General features: G+C 57.8%; 5 protein-coding genes across 13 annotated transcripts; 2 read left to right on the top strand and 3 right to left on the bottom strand.

Annotated features, from left to right (window-relative positions):
* The first annotated feature begins 178 nt into the window (after positions 1 to 178).
* On the top strand, positions 179 to 5,843 carry exoc7 (exocyst complex component 7). 4 transcript variants are annotated; one of them, XM_085904666.1, is made up of 20 exons: positions 179 to 415; positions 560 to 625; positions 728 to 912; positions 1,000 to 1,105; positions 1,192 to 1,417; positions 1,583 to 1,750; positions 2,191 to 2,283; positions 2,761 to 2,829; positions 3,342 to 3,487; positions 3,562 to 3,714; positions 3,800 to 3,898; positions 3,988 to 4,050; positions 4,116 to 4,182; positions 4,711 to 4,776; positions 4,842 to 4,962; positions 5,034 to 5,129; positions 5,247 to 5,310; positions 5,385 to 5,426; positions 5,488 to 5,621; positions 5,695 to 5,843. In XM_085904666.1, the coding sequence occupies exons 1-20, from the start codon at positions 356 to 358 to the stop codon at positions 5,795 to 5,797; spliced, it is 2,127 nt and encodes a 708-aa protein (XP_085760792.1). In that variant the 5' UTR covers positions 179 to 355; the 3' UTR covers positions 5,798 to 5,843. The 4 variants fall into 4 exon arrangements, with proteins under 4 accessions (XP_085760792.1, XP_085760789.1, XP_085760790.1 ...); XM_085904663.1 differs by lacking the exon at positions 2,761 to 2,829; XM_085904664.1 differs by lacking the exon at positions 2,191 to 2,283 and having other exon boundaries at positions 180 to 415.
* A 30-nt stretch (positions 5,844 to 5,873) lies between these two features.
* Positions 5,874 to 21,436, top strand: gprc5c (G protein-coupled receptor, class C, group 5, member C). Of its 5 annotated transcripts, XM_085904672.1 has the most exons (8): positions 5,876 to 6,815; positions 7,417 to 7,566; positions 8,204 to 16,187; positions 16,299 to 19,434; positions 19,530 to 20,517; positions 20,635 to 20,729; positions 20,817 to 20,888; positions 20,969 to 21,155. In XM_085904672.1, the coding sequence occupies exons 5-8, from the start codon at positions 19,548 to 19,550 to the stop codon at positions 21,002 to 21,004; spliced, it is 1,173 nt and encodes a 390-aa protein (XP_085760798.1). In that variant the 5' UTR covers positions 5,876 to 6,815; positions 7,417 to 7,566; positions 8,204 to 16,187; positions 16,299 to 19,434; positions 19,530 to 19,547; the 3' UTR covers positions 21,005 to 21,155. The 5 variants fall into 5 exon arrangements, with proteins under 5 accessions (XP_085760799.1, XP_085760797.1, XP_085760798.1 ...); XM_085904673.1 differs by lacking the exon at positions 20,817 to 20,888 and having other exon boundaries at positions 5,874 to 6,815; XM_085904671.1 differs by having other exon boundaries at positions 5,874 to 6,815; positions 20,635 to 20,888.
* LOC147039027 (inward rectifier potassium channel 2-like) lies at positions 9,405 to 11,878 on the bottom strand. The gene is made up of 2 exons (XM_085904674.1): positions 11,688 to 11,878; positions 9,405 to 11,077 (listed from the first exon to the last, which is right to left on the bottom strand). The coding sequence occupies exon 2, from the start codon at positions 10,974 to 10,976 to the stop codon at positions 9,774 to 9,776; it is 1,203 nt and encodes a 400-aa protein (XP_085760800.1). The 5' UTR covers positions 10,977 to 11,077; positions 11,688 to 11,878; the 3' UTR covers positions 9,405 to 9,773.
* On the bottom strand, positions 12,414 to 14,682 carry LOC147039026 (inward rectifier potassium channel 16-like). The gene is made up of 2 exons (XM_085904676.1): positions 14,662 to 14,682; positions 12,414 to 13,809 (listed from the first exon to the last, which is right to left on the bottom strand). Exon 2 carries the CDS (start codon positions 13,804 to 13,806, stop codon positions 12,784 to 12,786), a length of 1,023 nt encoding a protein of 340 aa, XP_085760802.1. The 5' UTR covers positions 13,807 to 13,809; positions 14,662 to 14,682; the 3' UTR covers positions 12,414 to 12,783.
* On the bottom strand, positions 16,468 to 19,843 carry btbd17a (BTB (POZ) domain containing 17a). Of its 2 annotated transcripts, XM_085904668.1 has the most exons (4): positions 18,521 to 19,843; positions 17,855 to 18,140; positions 17,065 to 17,767; positions 16,468 to 16,971 (listed from the first exon to the last, which is right to left on the bottom strand). In XM_085904668.1, exons 1-4 carry the CDS (start codon positions 18,582 to 18,584, stop codon positions 16,594 to 16,596), a joined length of 1,431 nt encoding a protein of 476 aa, XP_085760794.1. In that variant the 5' UTR covers positions 18,585 to 19,843; the 3' UTR covers positions 16,468 to 16,593. The 2 variants fall into 2 exon arrangements, with proteins under 2 accessions (XP_085760794.1, XP_085760793.1); XM_085904667.1 differs by having other exon boundaries at positions 17,855 to 19,843.
* Positions 21,437 to 21,762: the final 326 nt, after the last annotated feature.

The raw sequence follows: 21,762 nt of genomic DNA, 5'->3' as shown, positions 1-21,762 counted from the left end.
TCAAGTGTTTCCTGTCGGAAAGACTTTCAAAATAAAGGTTCAATCGTAAACTGACACGACTCAAAATGCGAATAGAAATTCCGCAGCACTGATAGTGTCCAAAATGGTTTTCACTTCCACCTGAAATCGAGCACTAGTTTGACATAAGCAGGCGGGCAGCCAATCCTAGGTTTCATAAAGTCGAAGGCTACGTTTTACTTTGAAGTCAGATCCGGAAGTGTCTAAAGCCACAGCGAACCCGAGCGCCTGTCCTCTCGCGACTCTATCTTCAGGTTGAATTTAGTCATCGAAATGGACTAGTTTGTTGCTTGTTACTCGACAGGTGGGCGTCCTTTGACGGCGGCTTGTCGCCAAGATGATCCCAACCGAGGACCCGTCGGCCAGGAAGAGAGAAATCGAGGAGAAACTCAAGCAGGTCACGCTAGCCTAGCCTCTTGATAGCACCCGAAACGACGTCTGTGCGCTGTCGCTGTGGCTGTTAATTCTTTCTCTCTATATTTTCCCGTCCGTTTGATTCGACCTGCAAAAGTGACGTGACATCTTGTGTCTGCTTGGACAGGAACAAGAGACTCTTTCGTTCATCCGCGAGAACCTGGAGAAGAGTGATCAGCTGACCAATGGAATGGTCAGACACGCAAATGATCACAACACACTCTTTCTTCATGTTTTGATGTATGCATTGCTTGTGCGCTGCGCTGTGCTGCGCGTGTGCGTGTGCTTTTGACAGGTGTCCATTCTGTCGTCGTTTGAGAGTCGCCTGATGCAGCTGGAGAACTCCATCATTCCCGTGCACAAGCAGACAGAGAACTTACAGCGTCTGCAGGACAACGTGGACAAGACGCTGTCCTGCATGGACCACGTCATCAGCTACTACCATGTGGCCAAGGACACGGACCGCATCATCAGGGAAGGGTGAGGGCAGGGCAGGGGATGGGGCGCAGGGTGGGGATCTCACCGACGGTGTCCTGATGTTGCCCGCCCGCCGCCTTTGCGTGCCAGACCGACGGGGCGCCTGGACGAGTATCTGGCCTGCGTCGCCAAGATCCAGAAGGCCGTGGAGTACTTCCAGGACAACAATCCCGACAGCCCCGAACTCAACACTGTGGTACGCGCCGCTCTGCGGTCGCGGGCCTCGAGCGAAGCGGCCGGGAATGTGGCGTTCACCTCGTGACTGGAATGCGCCCGATGCAGAAAGGGCTTTTCGAGAAGGGCAAGGAGCTCCTGGAGGCCGAGTTCCGCAGCCTGCTGACCCGCTACAGCAAGTCGGTGCCGCCCGTTCTCATCCTGGACGCCATCGGCGCGGCTGACGACGAACTGGAGCTGCAGGAGGACGTGGTCCTGGAGCACCTGCCCCAAGCTGTCCTCCACGACATCATCTGCATCGGTGGCTGGCTGGTGGAATACGGACGCAATCAAGGTCGGGCGCAAGCGCCCCCCCATCCCGTCCCTCCGCTGAAAAAAGAAACGAGCCGATTGGCCATTTGCCAAAATTGGATTGTGCCCGCAAAACGACTGGCCAGCGTGCCAGCTTGCGGTCCGTTTCTCGTCTTGGCTGACGCCACTTTTGTTTTGTGTCTGGCAGATTTCATGACGGTCTACTTCCAGATCCGCTCCAGCCAGCTGGACCGCTCCATCAAAGGCCTGAAGGAGCACATGCGCAAGAACAGCGCGTCCTCGGCCGTCCTCTACTCGCCCGCCGTCCAGGCCAAGCGCAAGGACACGCCCACCAAGAAGATTCCCAAGAGGCCCGGTAAGGTGCCGCTCGGCGCGTTAGCCTTATTGGATGTGGTGGGGCGGGGCTGGTGGCGTGAGGAGCACAAAGGGAGCGTCAAGGGAGGCCCCATATTCTGCCCAATTGGATTGAAACAGGCGGCAGCGGCGGCTCCTCATGATGCCCGCCCGCCCGCCTGCTGAAAGCGAGAGGCCCTTTTTCCCACGTTGCTCCCCTCGAGCCCAGCGCGCTTTGCCACATCGGATATGGCGTACCTGCGCCCGCTTGTTGCTAGCGTTGGCCTTGCGTCTTGCCGCGGTGTGCATGCCGTCTTTGCCGTCCGTCTTTGCCCGTCTTTGGTTTGTGCCTGTGTCGTTGATCTCTGACCGGGCGGCTGTGCTTTCTCTACTTGCGGCTGTCGGGACCCTCCTGACTCTTGCTCCCCCCCCCCCCCCCCCCTCCTGCTCTCGGGGTGCCAGGAACCATTCGCAAGGCTCAGAACCTTCTGAAACAGTACTCACAGCACGGGCTGGATGGCAAAAAGGGGGGGTCCAACCTGGCACCTCTGGAAGGTAACTGGCGCCTGCCCGCCTGTGGCCACCCGCAGCCCGTCCGTCCACACGTCTCGCTTCCTTCTCCTCGTGCTGGCGTCAGGGCGTGACGACGGCGCTCGTAGCGGAGCCCCTTTGGACTCTCCGGTCTGTAGGCCGGCGCCTCTTTTGTTCCTCCTCTTCCCACTCGCCGGTCCTGCTTTCTCCTGCCCGCCTCTTGTCTAGCTCCTCCTCGTCTTCCCTCTTTTCGTCCCCTCCTCTTGCCGCCTGCTTTTTTTCTTGGCCGTCGCGGTCCCTTCATTGCGCTCTGGCTCCGGATTGGCGGCTGCCTCCATCTTGCTCTTTTTTACGCCAAGCGAAGGGGGCTCCCGTTGCTGTTGCGACGCACGTCCCCGTTCGCCCTTCCCTCCGGCGGCCGGGTGCTCGGTGGCGGGGCGCTGTCCACTTTAGTTTGGCCCCCGGGACCTCGTCGCGGTCTGACGAGGTCCGTCTCGGCAGGTTCCGATCACGACCCGCGGGTCAGATTCATCTCTGAGGCTCTGGCCGACAAGCACGGCGGTCCCCCAGGTGAGTTGCGAGAGCACCCGGCTGGCCCTTTGGGGCTGCATGAAAACAAAGAGCGCAAAAGCATTCCTTCCTCTGAATAAATGGACAGGAGAAGAATTGCTTTTCGCAACGCACGACTGACTCACTTTTGTAACTTTTTTCATCTGTATTCCACTCTGTAACAAACTGCGATAGTCACCCTCTCGTCAACGTGCGGCGCAAATGACTAGGGTCGAGTCTGACCGACCGGCAAAAAGGCAACTTTGACAAAACGTTTGCGCTCCGGTCGCGTGGGCTCCATTGCAATGATCCACAACGGAAAGAAAACCCTTAACGAGGAGAAGGCCGTGCTTTTGCGAGACTGCGGCCGTGGCGCCCGCCCACTGGCGTCGGCCCACTGGCGTCGGCCCACTGGCGTCGGCCCACTGGCGTCGGTCTGGCGCGGGCGGGCACCGGCCCACTGGCGTCGGTCTGGCGCGTGCTGGCTAAAATGCAGCCATGCGCTCGCACGCTCGCGCGCGCTCCCTCCCCAGGCAAAGACGACGGGCTGGACGCGGAGATGGACGCGTACGTCCACTGCATCAGCGCCTTCGTCAAGCTGGCGCAGAGCGAGTACGCTCTCCTCAGCGACATCATCCCCGAGCACCACCAGAAAAAGACCTTCGACTCCCTCATACAGGTAGGCGGGCCGGGCTGGCCCGGGTTAGTGGCGCTCAAGTACCTTGGCGCCCACGCTAAGCCCGAGTGCGGCAGGAAGCGTTGGACAACGTGATGCTGGAGGGTGACGGCATCGTGGGCGCCGCCCGCCGCGCCATCCTGCGCCACGACTACTCGGCCGTGCTCGCCATCTTCCCCGTCCTCAGACACCTGAAGATCAACAAGGCCGACTTTGACGCCACGCTGCAGGTAGGCCGGGCCCTCGGGGCGGGTGACCCGGATCGACGCGGGCTGACGCTCTCTTTCTCTCTCTCTTTCTTGTTTGCCTGTGGAGGGCACGGCGGCGAGCACCAAGAACAAACTGCCGGCCCTCATCGCGTCCATGGAGAGCATTGGCGCCAAAGCACTAGAGGAGTTCGCCGACAGCATCAAGGCACAAAGTCGCCGTTGTTGGTCCTCGCGGTCTATGTTGCCCCTGCTTGTCTTCCCGCTCTTGAGCGCCTCATCTGGGCGTGTCCTCAGAACGATCCCGACAAGGAGTACAACATGCCCAAGGACGGCACGGTGCACGAGCTGACTAGCAACGTAAGCCTTTGAGCCCTTTGAGGCCATTCCTCCCTGGATGACTGACTCTTTGGCTCCCCCTGCAGGCCATCCTCTTCCTCCAGCAGCTTCTGGACTTCCACGAGACAGCCGGAGCCATGCTGGCCTCGCAAGGTAGGCGCCGTGGTTCCTGCGTGAACGCCTACGTGAACGCCTAAAGCCTGCGTGAAAGCCTGCGTGAAAGCCTGCGTGAAAGCCTGCGTGAAAGCCTGCGTGAAAGCCTGCGTGAAAGCCTGCGTGAAAGCCTGCGTGAAAGCCTGCGTGAACTTGTGGGTCTCCACCTCCCTCCCTCCCTCCATCCATCCATCCATCCATCCATCCATCCATCCAAGCCACCCACCCTGACATGGCCACGTCTTGTCTCTCCGCTTGTACCTGTTGCATAACGCTCCTTGTGACACCCTCGCCCATGTTTCTATGTCCTGTACACTAACCTTTTCTTCTTCTTCTTCTTCTGCTTGTCTGTTGGGTCCCCCCACCCTTTTTTTTAGTCCTGGGGGACACTTACAATATCCCTTTAGACCCCCGAGGTAAGCACACATCCCAGAGGCTTGTCATGGTTCTGCAGCAACATGGATTTGGGCTCAAGAGGTCAATGTTAGCGTAGCAGCCGTAACACCAGTGTATGTGTGTGTTTTTCAGAGTCCACTTCTTCATCCAGCAGCTACACGTCGGACTTCAACAAGCGTCTCCTCAGCACCTATATCTGTACGTCCGTCCGTCCGCAGGCACGCACGTGGGCCCACACAGCCAGCGCGTTTGTGTGCGTTTAGGTAAAGTCCTGGGGAACCTACAGCTGAACCTGCTCAGCAAGTCCAAAGTGTACGAGGATTCGGCTCTCAGCGCCATCTTCCTTCACAACAACTACAACTACATCCTCAAGTCTCTGGAGAAGTCAGCACACGCGCACGCACGCACGAGTGTCTCGTGGGGCCGGCCGCTTATGTGCATGCGTGCGTTCAAAGGTCGGAGCTGATCCAGTTGGTGACGGTGACTCAGAAGCGAGCTGAGGGCTCCTACCGAGAACTCATTGAGCAACAAATCCTCCTTTACCAACGCAGGTACTCGTCACCCTCTCGTTCATCTTCTGCTGCGCCGTCCTCTGGCGTCTTCCTATTTGTCATCTTCTGCTGCTCTCTGGCGTCTTCCTATTTGTCCTCCCTGTCGTCTCTTCTCAGTTGGCTGAAAGTGACGGAGCACCTGAGCGACCGGAACCTTCCCACCCTCCAGCCCGGCGCCAAGGTGGGGCGGCCCGCCGTCTCCTGGCCTCTCGATACTACGTTGCCATGGTAACCCCCCGCCCCTTCTTCTTTCAGCTCAAGGACAAAGAACGGCAGGTCATCAAGGACAAGTTCAAGGTGGGTGCAGTGAGCAGACTCCAGTGTCAGTGCGTGCGTATAAGACGTGGGCGTGTGGCAGGGCTTCAACGAGGGCCTGGAGGAGCTGTGCAAGATCCACAAGGGTTGGGCCGTTCCCGACAAGGAGCAGCGGCACTTCATCCGACTGGCTCAGAAGAGAGCTGTCACGCACGCCTACACCGGCTTCCTGCACAGGTGCACGCACGCACGTTGTAGGCTTTATTGACACTGGAACGTGAACATTTGCTGCGGGATCCTCGGGTTGCAGGTGCGCCAACCTGCCGTTCACCAAGAATCCGGAGAAGTACCACAAGTACCGTCTGGAAGAGGTGGAGGACATGATCGACAGGCTCTTCGACACCTCGGCTTGATTCGTCGTCGCCTGCAGCGTGTTCAATAAACCAACAAAGAGTCAAAGTGTCCCTTGTGTCCTTTTGATTTTTTTTTTCTGCCTTTTGCAGTAGAGAAGAGGAAAAAAAGGGACAACGTGATGCCATCATTTGGACGAACGAAATGGGTCCGCCAAACGCACTGAAATCTATCTCGTAAAGGCTCATGGGGCAGTTGGTAGCTAGCTGACTGACTGGCTCACGGCCCACATAGAAAGGTGGCTACGCCTGGCGGGCGACCTCGATGCAAGCAGCATCACGTAGAAGCTGACCAAATCAGCGGCTGCGGCTCAACGTGCGTCAAGAGGTCCCTTTGCGCCCCCTTCTGGCAGGCGGAGGAACTCGTTGCTCCGTGTGTGCGCACACCTGCGTTTGGGTAAGAGGAAATAAACAGGATCTAAACGTCCAACAACATCCTCGAAGATGCTCGCATCAAAAACATGCACAGTTGTACTCACAATACACACATGCGCTTAAAAATAAACACACGCACAGAATTCCCACGCATTCATCTTTTGCATCACTTCCTGCTTCCTTCCGTCAACAAGAGCAAAGGTGCTGAGTCAGCTTCTTATCACCGTCTACTGGGAAGTTTACAACGGCAGGACATTCCCTCACTATGTTTATTTTTTAAATCCCGGGAAAACGACTGGGGATTGTGTTTATTGGCCAAACGTAGATGGAAACCTTTAGCACTAATTCAAATCAGTTAGCCGCTAATGTTAGCGTGTTGCGCTCTCCTGTCGACGGTCGGCGGGATTTTGCACTGTCAATCAATCGTTGGGGTTTCTTGCTCATTTGAGAGTTCAGCATGCTCAACTGTCGGTTTTTTCAACAAGCTAGGAACGGACAAAACCACGTCATACTTGGTTTAAACCTTAGATTTGAACAAGGAAAAATAGAGACCACCCCCATTGGCTGCGAAATAGTTTGCACCAGCTCATCCTTCCGATCTTTCCCAGAGCCAACTAGGGGCAGCTGTCTTCCGAACAGTTGGCGTGTAAGTACCATTTTAACCAAAATCAAGATCTGTTTTTCACTTCGCAATACAATCACAATCATTATTACCCATCGTCATTTTTTGTTCCACTTAATAGTATGCGACTGTATATGTTGGGAGGTGGCCATTAGCGGCCCTCTAGTGATGCTAGCAATCATTTCCCCGTTGACATTGCTTAGCTGACAAACTCGTTGACTAAATGTACTCGTTTTTGTTTTCTACTCATACGACGACAACTAAGTGTTCCCTCCCAAAGGTTAGTTTCTCATCAGGGGCCACGAATGAAACTAGTCATTTTACAGCCCTTAGTATCAAAATGGAGTCGCCAAAACGACCAGCATGCATGGCAATGTATATACGCAAACTATCACAATGTGAATTCTGTGCAAGTGGGCTCAAAGTTTCCCACGTTTAACAGATTTTTTTTACAACAACACAGTGTAAGATGAAATTCTGTGGTTCCATTTATTGATGTGGGGTTCCATCCTTTGTACTTTCTGAAGCTTTATTGCAGTCTTTGAGGGAAATGAATAGAAGTACAAAAATAGGGGTTCTTCATTTTTAGTTATTCATTCATTTTGATCTTATTCCTTTTGGACAGAGCGGAATCAGGATCCACGCTCCATACCAGTTGGTGGCGCTAATGCACCTTGAGTTTGTTTGCCACCTGCCAAGTGCAAACCAATGGAGGAGAAAGCAATCACCGCTTTTGAAATGATGACTGGTAGCTCAAGCACATCTCTTCACTAAGGTAGGAGCTTCTGTTCACTTCTTGCTCAGAGTTGCTGAAAATATTCTTCAAACACTCCAAAACTAAGACTACGTGCTAGGCCCCACAATTGAGTTAAATGTGACCCAAGTGGTCGCTAAACAAAAATGTCAGCCAGAAGCCCCCTCTCCCAAACTTAGTTCCCTCTACGGCAGATACCACAGAAAGGTGTGGGGGCGGCGGCCGAGGGTTGATCGAATCCCGGTCGTTGAAGAAAAAAAAAAGAAGAGAGAAAAGCGTGGCTGGCTTCTCTTGTGTGTCAGACAGCATGTTCTTGTCAAGAATTTCTCAGTACAAGTGTACACGCTTAGACTTGTTGTTTGGAAGTCCATCGGAAGGTGCCAGGAGCTTGCCGTCGCCGTCCCAACGACCTCCGCGTTTGTCGTCTTTTCCACACGTGGAGGTCACTGTGACAGGAAGCGACGGCAGGAAATCTTTTTCCTGTCGCCGGCGTAAATTTAGATCGCAGCTGTTAGAGGTGGAAAATATTCAAGGCTGAGGGGAGGCAAACGCTTTGTGCTTCCTGGTCAGCAGCTCTTATTTACACCGCAAACAAATCCCAGTGAAATGGCGTGCCCCCAACGTGCCTCACCCCCCCCCCCCCCTCTTCTCGCTTCAGGTGGTCTCATTCAATTTGTGTGTGAGTGCAGCTACTGGCCATTTGCAATCCCATCTTGAAGGCCCAAGCAATCCAGAATGAATCCGGCCTATGTCGGCTGTAGCTTTTCCTCGTTGTCGAAGGCTCCGTTGCGTCTTTTTCTCTCTCTTGGAGTCATTCAACTCTGTCACGTAAGGCGGGAGACGTCATATTTCATGTTTGACGGCTCAATTCCACCAATCTGGAATCTATTGAGATGCCTTTGCCAATAGTCATCTGTCATATCTTGTTGCCAGCAGATTTGAGTTTATGATGATGGCGGTCATCTTCATCTCAAGCACACGCTTGACTTTTTCTAGCCGCGCTCCACAGTTGTCCGTCCGAGCAGCTGTGAGGGGGAAAAAAGGCGTGGCGGCAGACCACAATAAACGCACGTCTGCTTTTAGCGCCCGGTTGCCACGTGAAAGCGTTTGGCAGGAAGGGGCGGGGCCGGGCCCTGTGCCAGCACCGCACCTGTGAATAACAACGAGGGATGGCGGGAAAGCCAGAGAAGATCAACTTTTGGCTGACGAGAACGAGCATCGACGGAGCCGGCGAGTCTGCATCGGACATCGTCGGAAGGAAAGCGGACTCGAAAAGCGACCGTTGCGGACGGACGGCCTCCGGATGGCCCTCGCTGCGAGAAAGAGCAGCCCAAGAACCACCGGCATGATGAGCCAAATGGAAGGAACGAGAGAGAGAGAAAGCAGCCCAGCCCAAGGAAGGCAAGGCCAAAACAAAGCAAGAAGATGTCTTTAAGGCCAAAACAAAGCAAGAAGATGTCTTTGGTGTGTCACGTATTTGTCGTCGCTGAAGCGCATGAATGCTGGCCTCCCTCCCGCCTTCCGCCCATGGAGCTGCAGCTACCTCCTGCTCCTGCTCCTGCTGCTGCTGTTGTTGTTGCTGTTGCTGTTGTTCTTGCTGTTGTTGTTGTTGCTGTTGTTGCTGTCTCCTGTGTAACGTGATCCAAATGTCAAGTTGAGAGTGGAGAAGGCAAAAGTGGTCAGCTGTTGCCTTGTCTCATCAACACAACAGAAGCTTACGCTCGCCTTTGCCGGACAGGACCATTCTGATGATTGTGTGATCGCTGAGCAAAAGCCAAGCTTTGCTCAATCATAAACACGGCTGCGTCACGGAAAGAAAGCAATCAGTCACCGCAAACGGCAGATTCCATTTTTTATTGAAAACACAAATGGTCTATTAAAAAAAAGTGCTCTTCCGCCCGGTAGAAAAGTGTCAACGTTAGAAAGGCGGCCAATGTGCCGCAACCTGTGACACGCGCCAGCAAAGCTTTGTTTTTGTACCGTTCGCCAAACCAGAGAAGAAACGTCAATCTTCATTCATAAGTCATATTTTGGCACATTTGCATGGAGCGCTGAGGAGCAAGAAAAGCCACCAAAGGTGGAAGGAGCAAGAAGAGAAACGGCGGCACATGAGCAAAAAAGTCAATTAGAAGCCGAGGAGTGCCAGCGAGCCAGAGAAATGCTGCCAGCAGCGGCAGCAGCAGCCGCCGCCGGCTGTCACTCCAGTCACATTTGCCCCCTGGCGCACTTCACAGCTCCGACTCTCGCCCGAGCGGGTCGGGCTCCACGTCCTGGAGGGCGTCGGGGCCCACGCTGCCGCCGTTGCCTTCGTCCGTGTCCTCCCGAGCCTCGACCGCCGCCAGCTCGTTCTCGTAACAGAAGGAACCCGCGGCGGATACCGCGTACTTGTCGCGTCCCAACTGGCGGGCGCTGCAGCGCGGCGTGCCGGGCACCTCGTAGGTGGCGTGGAAGCGCGAGTAGTCCACCCGGTAGCGATCGTTCTCTGGGAAGAGCACGGGCTCAAAGCGATGGCCCCACAAGATCTCGGAGGCCAGGTAGGAGCTGCGGAACTGCGTGGTCATAGCGGTGGCCTCCACCATGCCCTCCAGAATCACCACCACCTCCAGGTCGCAGGCGCGCAGCTCCCGCTCGCCCACGTCGTACAGGGGACTGTCCTCATCGATCACATGCACCACGGTGATGGGAGACAGCAGGAAGATGCGGTCCACGCCGCTGTCAAAGCCCACGTCGATGTCCGTCTGCTCCAGAGGGATGTGCTCGCCCTCGGCGGTGGTGCGGGAGCGCAGGAGCTGCGCCCGCACGTGAGCCTCCACCAGGTGACTCCGTCGCAGATTGCCCACCCGCCACATCAGGCACAGCTTATCGTCCCTCACGGCCACGGCCGCGTGGTGGCTGAACACCAAGGTCTCGTTGCGCTTCTTGGGCTTGGCCATCTTGGCCATGATGGCACCGACCACAAAGGCGTCGATGACGCAGCCCACCATACTCTGGAAGACCACGGCCAAGACGGCCGCCGGGCACTCGTCCGTCACGTAGCGGGAGCCGTAGCCAATGGTGGTCTGCGTCTCCACCGAGAACAGGAAGGCGGCCGTGAAGGTGCTGACGTTGGAGACGCACGCGTGGCCGCCACCGCGGACCTCCAGGTCGCCGTGGAGGATGGCCAGAAGCCAGAAGACGCAAGCAAAGAAGAGCCAGGAGAGCAGGAAGGCCGAGCAGAAGATGAGCAGCATCCAGCGCCAGCGCACGTCCACGCAAGTGGTGAAGATGTCGGCCAGGTAGCGCTGACCCTTCTCGCTCACGTTGACGTAGCGGACGTTGCAGTGGCCGTCCTTCTTCACAAAGCGGCTCGCCCGCCGACGCCGCCACCCGCGCGCTCTGCCGCGAGCCGGCTCGGGGCCCACCGCCGCCTCCTCAGACGCAGGACCGCCCATGGGCAGGAAGCGTCGTGGGAACGCTGCTCCGGGAGCGACGCTCAGTCGCAGGGGGTCACGATGGCACGGGGGGGGTGTCACTGCTCCGTCATGGGCGCCGCCTGCAAAAGACGACGCGTGGTTAGCAAGGAGAGCGGCCTGGAGACTTAAGCTTGCGTTTGTGTTAAGGGCAGATTTGCAAGCACATGGAACTAGCATGGATGCTTTAAGCCCTCTGCAAAGTTGCACGTTTTTCAAAGGGAATGAATGGCAAGAAAGCCAATCATTTTGAGTTGTTGTTTTTTGGGGGGGATGAAGCCAGTCTGAGTGGCAATATTGGAGGCCTTCTTTTTGTCCCTTCACTCGAGCTTCAAGCTCCCTCCAGAATGTGTGCTCTGCACGTTTTAATTCTCGGGCTTTGGCCTGACTTATTCTCCTGTTTCATTAGTCTTTGCTGCAGCTGTCAAATGCTCGTTATTTTCACTCTTTCTCTCTCTCAGCTCTTCTCAAGGATGCAAATGTTTGTTTTCCGATTCAAGTCAACTTAGCCTTCAAGTAAGAGTGACAATTGTCAGTCATCTGATGAATCCCACTGCGCACGAGTCGCCGCCGCCGCCGCATCTTGGTCATGCACGACACGAACGTGTGCGTGTCAATGCCGGACAAATGCAGCTGACAAATGTTGACAATAGGTGCGCGCGCACGCTGGCAGCGGGAGTACGGCGAACTCACGGTGGAGGGAGGAGTCGGACCGAAAACTTGCCGTTGCACCTCAAAGCCGCCAAATTTGATCCGGGTGCTTGTCGTGGTTGTCGTCATCGGCAGCAGCAGTTAGCAGTCTCCGCTTCGTTGCCGGTCGCTCGCGCGCGCGCACGGAGGTCAAGTCCGCTCGCTCTGGCCGTGCAGTGTCATCCGCTAGCTGTCGTGCGCTTTTGCTGTGTCTCACAGGTCCGGTCCGGAGCGTTTTAAACTTAAGGCTCCGACTGGGCACGCCCCCCCCACCCCCCACCCGCGGTAACCCGGAGCCACCTACTTTGTTTCGGAGCCCACAATACGAATCTTCAGCCTCCCTTCATGACTTATTTGAAAAAAATGCTCCCAAACGGAGGCACTTGAACTAGTGCAAACATTGGATGAAACGTGAACAATTGCATTCGTGAAGGAAGGGATTTCTTGTCACTTGCCAAGAAAATGGCCATGGAAATTGTATGCCTGCCTGCGTGTATGTTTTGTGGCAGTCCCCGTCAATGGCTACTGTTCCCTTTCAATTTGTTAATCATATTGTTGTTATGAAGGGAAAGCGATTGCACATGCGCTCATTTGCATGTGTCAAGGTTGGTTTAGTCGTCTCCTATTGTTTTCTATTGAGCTCACGGCAGTGCCTGTGTACGCCACACGGGGGCGCGGTGGAGTGAAGGAATTGAGTCGAACAAGCAAGCAGGGCTTGTTTTCATGTCAACGGAGCGGACTTTTATTTAGTGTCAACAGGCGTGATGGTTTTGTGTGACTACAATGCAACTTTCACTTAGTTCTTTATTGGCGTCCCCATTTTGACGATGACAAAATTCCAGCCACGAGAGAACAAAGACGATTGGCTCAGAACATCCGCGTGCCTTTTTTTGGACGAGAGCCTCTCTTTGATGTTATGTATGTCAAAGAGAGCTTTGCTAACAGAAAGTGAAGGCGCGGGCGGCTCTCGTAGAAGCTTGTACACGTTTTCTAGTCGCGGGCTCCTATGAAGCAAATAATTTTGGGAGTTTCTCTGGAGTAGAAGGCACACTCTAGCTTTTCTCGGAGGAGATGGACCTCGGAGTTAGCCTCTGCGTTTTCAGCTAGCGTGCCCGGGCGGCGGGATCATTTTTGCGGGCCTCTTGAGCCCATAGGCCTGGGCGCTGATCTGGGGCGCCGGGACCTCGGCGGTCCGGTTGAAGAGCAGGTAGTCGACGGCGTAGCGGCTGCCGCTGGCCCGGATCATCTCCTGGAAGACGTGACCCCACCGGATGTCGTCCTGCGTGTAGGAGGTCCGCGTCTGGTGCAGCGTGCCCGTGCTGTCGTCCGTGTAGGTGAAGGAGACCAGCACCTCCAGGTCAGAGCGCCGCAGCTCCGCTGCGCTCATCCCGTAGAGCGGGCTGCCCTCTTGGATCCGGTGGCAGATGGTGGTGGGAGTCACCAGAACAATGTCAGGCTGCTGGATGAGCAGGTCCCGGTAGCTGACGTCCACCCTGCCGGTGGCGTGGGCGTCGGCGCGCAGCATCTGAGCGCGCGCCGTCCCCTCCACCAGGTGGTTGCTGCGGAAGTCACCCACCCGCCAGGAAAGGCAGAGATGTCCGTCGCGAAGGTTGACCACGGCGCAGTTGCTGAAGCCCACCGTCTGCGCCCGCTTCCTGGCCGAGGCCATCTTGGCCACGGCGATGCCGATGACAAAGGTGTCGATGAAGCAGCTGACCACGTCCTGGACGGTGACGGCGGCGATGGCCACGGCGCAGTTCTCCGACATGCCCCGGGCGCCGTAGCCGATGGTGGTCTGGGTCTCCAGAGAGAAGAGGAAGGCGGCGGTGAAGCTGCGCACCTGGTAGACGCAGGGCTCCGTCTCGCGGTCCTGGACGTCGCCGTGAGCCAAGGCGATGACCCAGAAGAGGATCCCGAAAAAGAGCCAGGACAGGATGTAGGAGAGCGCAAAAAGCAGCAGCATGGCCCTCCAGCGGAGCTCCACCAGGGTGGTGAAGATGTCGGCCACCAAGCGGAGCCACTCCTGGGGCAGGTTGCGGAACACCACGTTGCAGCCGCCTTCTTTGCGCACGTAGCGCCGCTTGCGGGCCGCTGCTCCCGCCGTCACGCGTCCGTACGCCATATCCTGATGAGTGAAACGCGCCGCTCGCACGTCAGTCGCATCCATTTTGTCTTTGTTCTCTGTCTAGTTGTGCTTGTGCTACTGTGCTTGACCTTGCCCCCTACGCGTGACTTTCTAGGACTGACTGCCTGCCCCAGGGCCAGGGAGTGGGGTGCCACGCACGTACTGCACGTATTGCATGTACCGCATGTACTGCATGTACCGCATGTACTGCATGTACCGCATGTACCGCATGTACTGCATGTACCGCATGTACCGCATGTACCGCATGTACTGCATGTACCGCATGTTCTGGTCGCGCCAGGATGCCGTGCCTGGCCTTTCTTTGAGGCGCGTTTTGACCTCAGAGCGGCCGCCACCGTGTGTACAAAACACACGGTGACCTTCCACGCAAGCTTTCCACCAAGCTGGGCATGGCGTGCTTCCCTCAATTACGGCGTCATTACACGCTTGCCTGTTGCCCCCCCAGGCAGTCTCTCTCCCTCCCAGCCCGTTCCCGCCATCCTCAGTCAGGCCGGGGCCACCTTCCACGACGACCTTGGAGCGTTTCTCACAAACGGCGACGACGAGCATTGTCGCTCTGCTCGCTTTGCTGATCACGCGAGCCGTAAGCATTTTATAAACACGCCATTAGCGGGCGGTCGACGTGACGACAGGCGTGGACACGTGTTAGCGGTTACTGATGAACGCAAATCCCTCCCGGCGAGACCCCATAATGTTCCCGATATGGTTCTTTGTGGAGAATGTTGAACCGCAGGCGAGTCATTTTTGACCAGAAAGCAAGTTTGGAGCTCGAAACGCAACCCTGTGACAAAATGCCCGAATCTAGCTAAAGAGAAGGAAGAGAAGCGCTACCTGAGCTTTGCGTGTGCCTCCACGGGCGGCCAGGCGGGCTGGAATGAAGTGGCGCACCACCTGTTGCCGCAAAACACGGCCGAATGCAGGTGACCTGGCCACTCCCCCCTCCCTCCCTCTCAAGTTTCCCACTTTGTCGTCGAGGCTTTTGATGGGAGGGTGGCTCAGTTGGTCGGGCAGTAGCGCTCTGACGGAACCTTTATTCAGAAGCTTCAAGTAGAAGCAAAAGTTTGCTCGGCTGCCTTTTCTGACGGCGCTTTCGGCACCCGCTGGAGTCGAGCGGCTCGTCACCCGCCAGCGAGTGACCGGGCGGGCCGTGTGCGGTCAAAGTCGGATTCCACCGTGTAATCATTCAGCGAGCGTTTGAAGATTGCAAACCTAGCAGGTTGTCTGGGTGACATGAGTCCACGTGTGCGGTCAGTCGGGCCGGGGCGAGGGCCGGGGCGAGGGCCGGGCCGAGGGCCGGTGGCCACCCCTCATCTGCTGCGTGCGCAGGCGTCGCCCATTTTATTGTTCCAATAGTGGTGTTATTCCAGCCGCCTGTAACATTTTACGATGCTCTAATATTTTCCATGATATTTTCCTACCTGTCACGGCCGCCTTTTAATGGGCTCGTTAGGCTTTCGGCGCAGACGGACGCACACGCGTTCCCAACAAAAGGCTTTAACGAGGCGCGTTTTAGCGCCTTCTCGCACCGCAGGGGGCCAAAGTCGGGCACGGTGCAATGAGGTCACGCTGACCTTGAGTCCATGAGTCGTTTTCATTTAGTTGAACTTGAAATTGCTCCTGTCAGATGACTGACTGACAGATGAGAGAATGAGCGGCGGGCGGACGTCGTAGGCACGGATGCACGCGCACGGCATTACCACCAGCGGCGCCGATGGAGTCCAGATGCGAGGCCGTGCACGTCCGGGCGCCGGGCCACGCACGACCTGACCGCCTGCGTTTGTGTGTGTGTGTGTGTCTGCTGGTATGTTTTTGCCTTTGTGGCGGTGGCCCGCTAACGTGCTCGCCGCTCATTACAAGCCGAGCGGAAACGAGTGGAATGAAAGCGCTGCTTGTGTTTATTTGGCAACTTTGTTAACTTGTTTAGCAGCTAACAAACTAGCTTCTTCGCCTCATTAGCATCTTCCTGTGTGCGTGCCTGCACATTTGTCTCGCTTGTGTTTGCGCAAATGGTTTTTGTGTGTGCTATGGGCCTATTTCCTGTCACTTTGTGCACCTGCGTGCTCAAAGTCTGACCCCATCAAGTGTTTATGTCTTTTTATTTTATGAGCCAGCCTCATTATTGGGAGCTGGTTAGCCGCAGACGCAAATGGCACGGCAGCCGGCACCTCGGAGCGCTTCCGGCTCAAGGTCCCGACGAAAAAAGCCGATGCGGACGCCAAATAACGCGGAGTCCCGCCAAGTCCCGTCCGCCGCTGAGGGCGGCCAGAAGCAGCGCTGACACGCTCGCGTCGGCTCAAATGAACGTGGGGTGTTTCCGGCAAACGGCCAGAGTGGAAAAGCGGCAAAAAGTGGCACAAGTAGGTAACCTTCATTGTGTATTCCTTCTTTGCTCTAAGCGCGCAAACACAATCATGAATCATTTTGATGATGAAAGCGGTCACGAGACAACGCTCATTTTTGTTATGCAGATGGCCGTCAGCCTCGTGCTGATATTTGGGCGGGAACGTTACTCTCAAACGCGTCTCTGTTGGGACCCATTGAGTGACGGACGGACGGACGGCTGGGCCCCTTTACAAGCAACGGCCAGAGACGTTTGGTCAAAGACACGCACGCGGTAAGAAACATTTCTGTATAGAATCGAAGGTTTGATGTTTATTCAACCTATAGACGCAGGGAGGGAGGGAGGGAGCGAATGGATCGGACGTCAATAATAGCACCAGACGTTTAGTTGACACGGAGAGGTGAAGAAACTCAAGCCGTGGATCAGTTCTTGCTGGCCACCAGGCTCTGGTACATGGGTTTGACCACCACGTGGAGCATCAGGGAGCCGTCCACCAGGTATTCGGAGGTCCGGCGATGCAGGTCGGCGTCGGCCAGGAAGTCGCCGTTCTCTTCGGTGCTCTGGTGGAAGTCGTAGACGTGCTTGACGTGCAGCCGGCCCTGCTGGCGCGCCACCACCAGAAGCGTCTTCTGGAAGCTCACCCCGGCAAAGTCGGCACTGGAGGTGGCGGGCGTGACGATGACGCGGGGGCGCCCGCCCTCGGCCCCCCGCGCCGGCTGCATGGCGCCCGTCTCGGCGCCGTACGTGGGCCTCATGCCGAGCGGCAGCCAGCGGGGCGAGAACAGGACGTTCCAGGTCACCTGCCGGGCGGGGCGCAGGAGGGAAGCCGGTCGGCCGGGGCGCGACAATGCACTTTGGGATCCGCTTTCACGGCGGCGGAGGCGGCCACTTACCCGCTTGCTGGCGTCGTGGCCGCTGGGCCCGAGCTGCGTCTGGAAGCTGATGCTGCGGTCGTCGCGGGCCGGGTTGCTCACCGCCCAGGCGGACCCCCACGGCGGCGCCAGGTAGTTGCGCGGCACAAACAGGCTGCAGTTGAGGTCAAAGTACTTGGCCATGTGCACGGGGGAGGCGGCGTGGAACTGGTAGGACAGATAGAGCAGGTCCCGCACCGACTCCCGGTAGCGGGCCAAGACGGCCGACTGGCTCTGCAGGCGGAAGAGCTCCCGGGGCGGCATCATGGCGTAGCGCACGGCTCGCAGCGCGTTCTCTGCCGTCAGCCCGTCGGGGCGGTTGCGCGAGATCCACTCCTCCAGCCCGGAGAAGAGCTCCATCTCGCTGTGCACCACCAGGTCGGAGCGCCGCAGGAGCGTCATGAGCAGCCGGGAGCTCAGGCCGCTCCACTCGCCGCTCCGCAGCACCGAGGACAGGTTCCACGCCAGGTAGCGGAGGCAGCCGTCTCGCAGCGCCGCGTCGCCCGCCTCCGCCGCGTACTCGTACCAGCCCGCCACGTGGCCCGATGGCGATTCTCGGGCCAGGTTGAGGCTCATGTAGCGGCTCAGGCCCTGCCGCAGCGCCGCCACCTGGTACTTGGTGGCCAGCCGATGCAGGGCCGTGGCCTGCTCCGGCCGCAGGGAGATCTCGCCGCAGTACAGGTACCTGCGGGCAAAGGCTCGTTCTCAGAAGAGGAAGGAGGCTGGAGCGGAGGCTGGAGCGCCAGCGCCGGCCGCCGTCTTTTCTGCCCACCTGATGAACTTTTCAAAGACGGCGGCGCATTCCGGGCTCTCGCGCAGAGTCAGCGCGCTGCCGTTGCGCTCCCGCAGCATGTCGGCCAGCACCGGACTCTCCAGCGACAGAACCAGCGCGTGGACCGCAATCAGCTTGACCTCGTCGCCGTTGGGCGTCTCCAGCCGCAGCGTGGCGTCGCTGCCGTTGCCCTGGAGCAGTAGCGCCTCCAGGCGCCCCACCAGCGCCAGAGAGTGGCTCAGGGTGTCAGCGCCGGGGTCCGGGCCGGCGTCCGCCTTGGAGGGGCCTGAGCCCAGGCACGGGAGGTAAGACGGAAAGATTGAAAGTGTGATTGAGCGGCAGGCAGATTGGCCCGGAAACACACGTAAGTAGGGCGCCGATCGGGTCATCGATCGGTCGCCTGACAAGCCATTGTGGGGCAGTTGCACGCAGCTCCCGCCCCCACGTGCACTTATTGATTGCCGCGTTTGTCCTGCGCCCATCGTTCCTAAGCAGAAGAGACAAGTTGGCGGCCCGTGGCACGGCCTAAGACGGTTCTCAGATCACGCTAATGTGCGCGGCGGCATTGGAACGCCAGAAGAAACGTCCTCCGGTCCACTTACTTTTACAGACGACCCCGGTACGAGACAGTTTTCATGGTGGGCCTTCAGAATTTGAAAATCTCACCCGTTGCCGCCGCCGCCACCACCACCTGAAGCAGAAGCACCACCGCCGATTTCATCTTGTTCATCTTCTACGGCGCTTCTTTGCCTCCGAGCGTGCCGAGTACGATGCCGATGCTGCGGCAGGGTGAGGATGACTTTGAATGTGGGTCGTCGGCCCCACCCGCTTCCTGGGTGGAGCCTGGGCTGGCCCCGCCTCAGAAGGTGACCCCGGCCGGCCTTTTTGTTCACCAAATCTCTTCCCGACACGCAATACATGGAAAAATATTGTTGGCGGAAATGACTCAAAAGAGCACCAATGAAAATCGGATTCGACGCAAGACCGCTTTTGCTGTCTTCCAGATGATGAGCTTTCTCCAGCCACCAGGTGTCGCCACACACTCGCTGCACCTTGAGTGGTTGGGGCTTGAGCTATAGTTTGTTTGTGGTTGCCCCGGCTGGCCCGCCGCTCCTCCTCAGAGCCCTCCTGAGAGTTTGTCGTTGGCACTTGCTCGCTCGCTCGCCTCACTTTGTGTCCAGCCTGTGCTCGTCTCCCTGCGCTTGCGCTCGTCTCCCTGCGCTTGCGCTCGTCTGCCTGCGCTTGCGCTCGTCTGCCTGCGCTTGCGCTCGTCTGCCTGCGCTTGCGCTCGTCTGCCTGCGCTTGCGCTCGTCTGCCTGCGCTTGCGCTCCTACGTTGACAATCTGCGCTGGGCAATCAGGTACGTCAAGGCATCGATCACTCTGACTCCACTTCTTTTTCAGTCTGCTTTCATGAGGAAGAGGCCTTGACTAAATATCACCCACCGGCAGACATCCTGAGGCCAGGTCATCGCGTGAGTGACCCAGCCACCCGACAGCACTCTGGTGAAGGAGCGGACCAGACCAAACCAAAGGCCCCATCGCACCCTACCAAAGTCCGCTGTGTTGACTTTTGACAAGGTCGACTCCTTTGTGCACTTTCACCTGTGTGAAATATTTGACTAGAGTTAAACATTAATATCTTTCTCTCACCTCTTTTGCGTGCGTGCCAACAGGCCGGCGAGCGGAGCGCGATGGAGCGGAACGCCAGCCGACCCGCCGGTTGCGGTCCGCAAGTGTCCTCGCTCTACTTCAAGCTGTGCGACCTGCAGGCGGCCTGGGGCGTGGCGACGGAGGCCTTGGCGTCGGCCGGCGCCGTGCTCAGCCTGCTTCTGTTGGTGACGCTGCTCGCCAGCGTACCCTTCGTGCGGGAGCGCCAGCGCAGGAACGGCGTGGCCCTGCACGCTATCTTCCTGGCGTGCACGGGCGGCCTCTTCGGCCTGACCTTCGCCTTCGTCGTGGGCGAGAACTTGTCCACCTGCGTGTCGCGGCGCTTCCTGTTCGGCGTCCTCTTCGCCGGCTGCTTTTCGTGTCTCCTGGTTCAAGGCGTGCGGCTGAACGCGTTGGCCGGGGGCAAGCGCGCCCCGCCGGCACTGAGCTCCTGCCTGGCTGCCGCGGCTCTGTGGGCTTTAGAGGTGGTGGTCAACGCAGAGTGGCTGATCATCACTGTGGCGCGCCAGCCGGCGACGGACGGGCCTGCCGCTGACGCCGCCTGCAACCTGACCAAAGCCGACTTTGCCATGGCGCTCATCTACGTGATGGCGCTCCTGGGCGCTACGCTGTGCGTCGGCCTTGGCGTGCTGGTGGCCGGAAAAGAGCAGCCGTGGAGGACGGAGGGCGCCCTCATCCTGGCCTGCGCCCTCCTCTCGGCGGGCATCTGGGTGGCGTGGATCGCCTTGTACGTCCAGGGGAGCGAAGGCGGGCCCAGGTGGGACGAGCCCACCCTGGCCGTAGCCCTGGTGGCCAACGCCTGGATCTTCCTGGCCACCGTCGCCGTCCCGCAAGTGTGCTGCACGGCCGGCCAAGGAGGAGACAGGGAACCCGACTTTGGCCTGGACGCGCACCCGGGCCGCGCCGTGGGCTACGAGAACATTCTCCGGGGGCGCAACGTTTTCGCCGACAGCAGGGAGAACAAAGCCTTTGCCGCGGACGAGCCCGCTCAAGGTAGGCGCAAATGCTGTTCTGTTCTTTGAAGTGACTCGGTAGAACGAGGCCCTGGTGCTTTGGACCCTCGCCTGGCCTCGCCGCTTTCCACGCTCGTGCCGCCTTTGCCGATTGCAGGCGCCAAAGCCGTGTCCCCGTACAGCAGCTACACGGGTCAGCTGAGAAGTTCCGTGTACCAGCCCACCGAGCTGGCCATCATCTCCGAAGCCCGCGTGAGTACGCTGCTCCCACTCCGCCCGGGCGCTCTGTCTGGAATCTTTTTGGACACTCTTTTGGGGCTTTTTGTTTGTTGGCGGCAGAATCCTCCGGGAGGGCCCTACGATTCCGCCATTCCCAGAGCGTCGGCCCTCGCAAACGCTTACGGAAACACCGTAGGGCCGCACGGGCTTCCTGTTCCATCGCATCTGCGTGTGTGTCTGTCTGATCTCGTGCTTCCTCGTTTCTTCTTCAGGATCAGGCGTCGTCGCACAGGAGGACAGAGTGGTAACACCCGCTCGGCGTGCTCTTTTGGCCCCTCCCTCTGCCTGATGATAGTCTGGACGCCGACCCGTTCACCGCTCGCGTGTGACCGAGGCAAGAGTTGCGGACTCGTACGTCTGTTGTGGGCCGCTGTGTCTGAACTAACTACGCAAGACAGAAGTGCGGTGCGCCACATTCAAGTTTAGAAACTACACGCTAGCTTTGAGGACAATTGTCAGCACTACGATTGAAGCCACTCGACGAGACGATATTGTGGCTGTGACACAGAATCATCATCTTTTTCACTGTCAGAATATCTTCATTTGGTTCTTTGCTAAATAAAAGCGCCTTAGCTCATTTCCTGTCGTCCCACGGGAGCCGGGCTCCGGCCTCAGCTTTCCAGGGGGTCGGAGCCGTCCGTCACGCCTGAGGAAACGGGTCGAGGTCGTCGGGGGACGTTTGATTGATTGGCGCTAACCTCTGCAAACGCTCTCGCTTGTTTGTGTGCGTGCATTTCAGTTCCACTTTTACAAAATAACAAGTCGCGGCTCTCTCGGAACAGCTCTTGCTTTCACTTTGAACAGGAACCGTCAGCGATTCTTTGGGGGCGCGCTTGCGGGAGGGGGAGCACGCAAGTCGTGCACAATGTTCTCTTTGTCAAGTCAGGACAAAGCCGAGGCTGTGAGAAAAATCTTGAGCCCGGACACCTGATGGAGCGCCACATCTGCGTGGCTTCAAGCCCACTCCCAAATTGGGGCGAAAAAGCTTGCAGGCCCGTGTGAGAGT

The sequence above is a fragment of the Syngnathus leptorhynchus genome, chromosome 22, assembly GCF_054491065.1.
Source record: "Syngnathus leptorhynchus isolate UIUO chromosome 22, UIUO_Slep, whole genome shotgun sequence".
Lineage (NCBI taxonomy): Eukaryota > Metazoa > Chordata > Actinopteri > Syngnathiformes > Syngnathidae > Syngnathus > Syngnathus leptorhynchus.
Note: the sequence above shows the minus strand (reverse complement) of the source record. Positions and strands in the feature narration are given on the sequence as shown.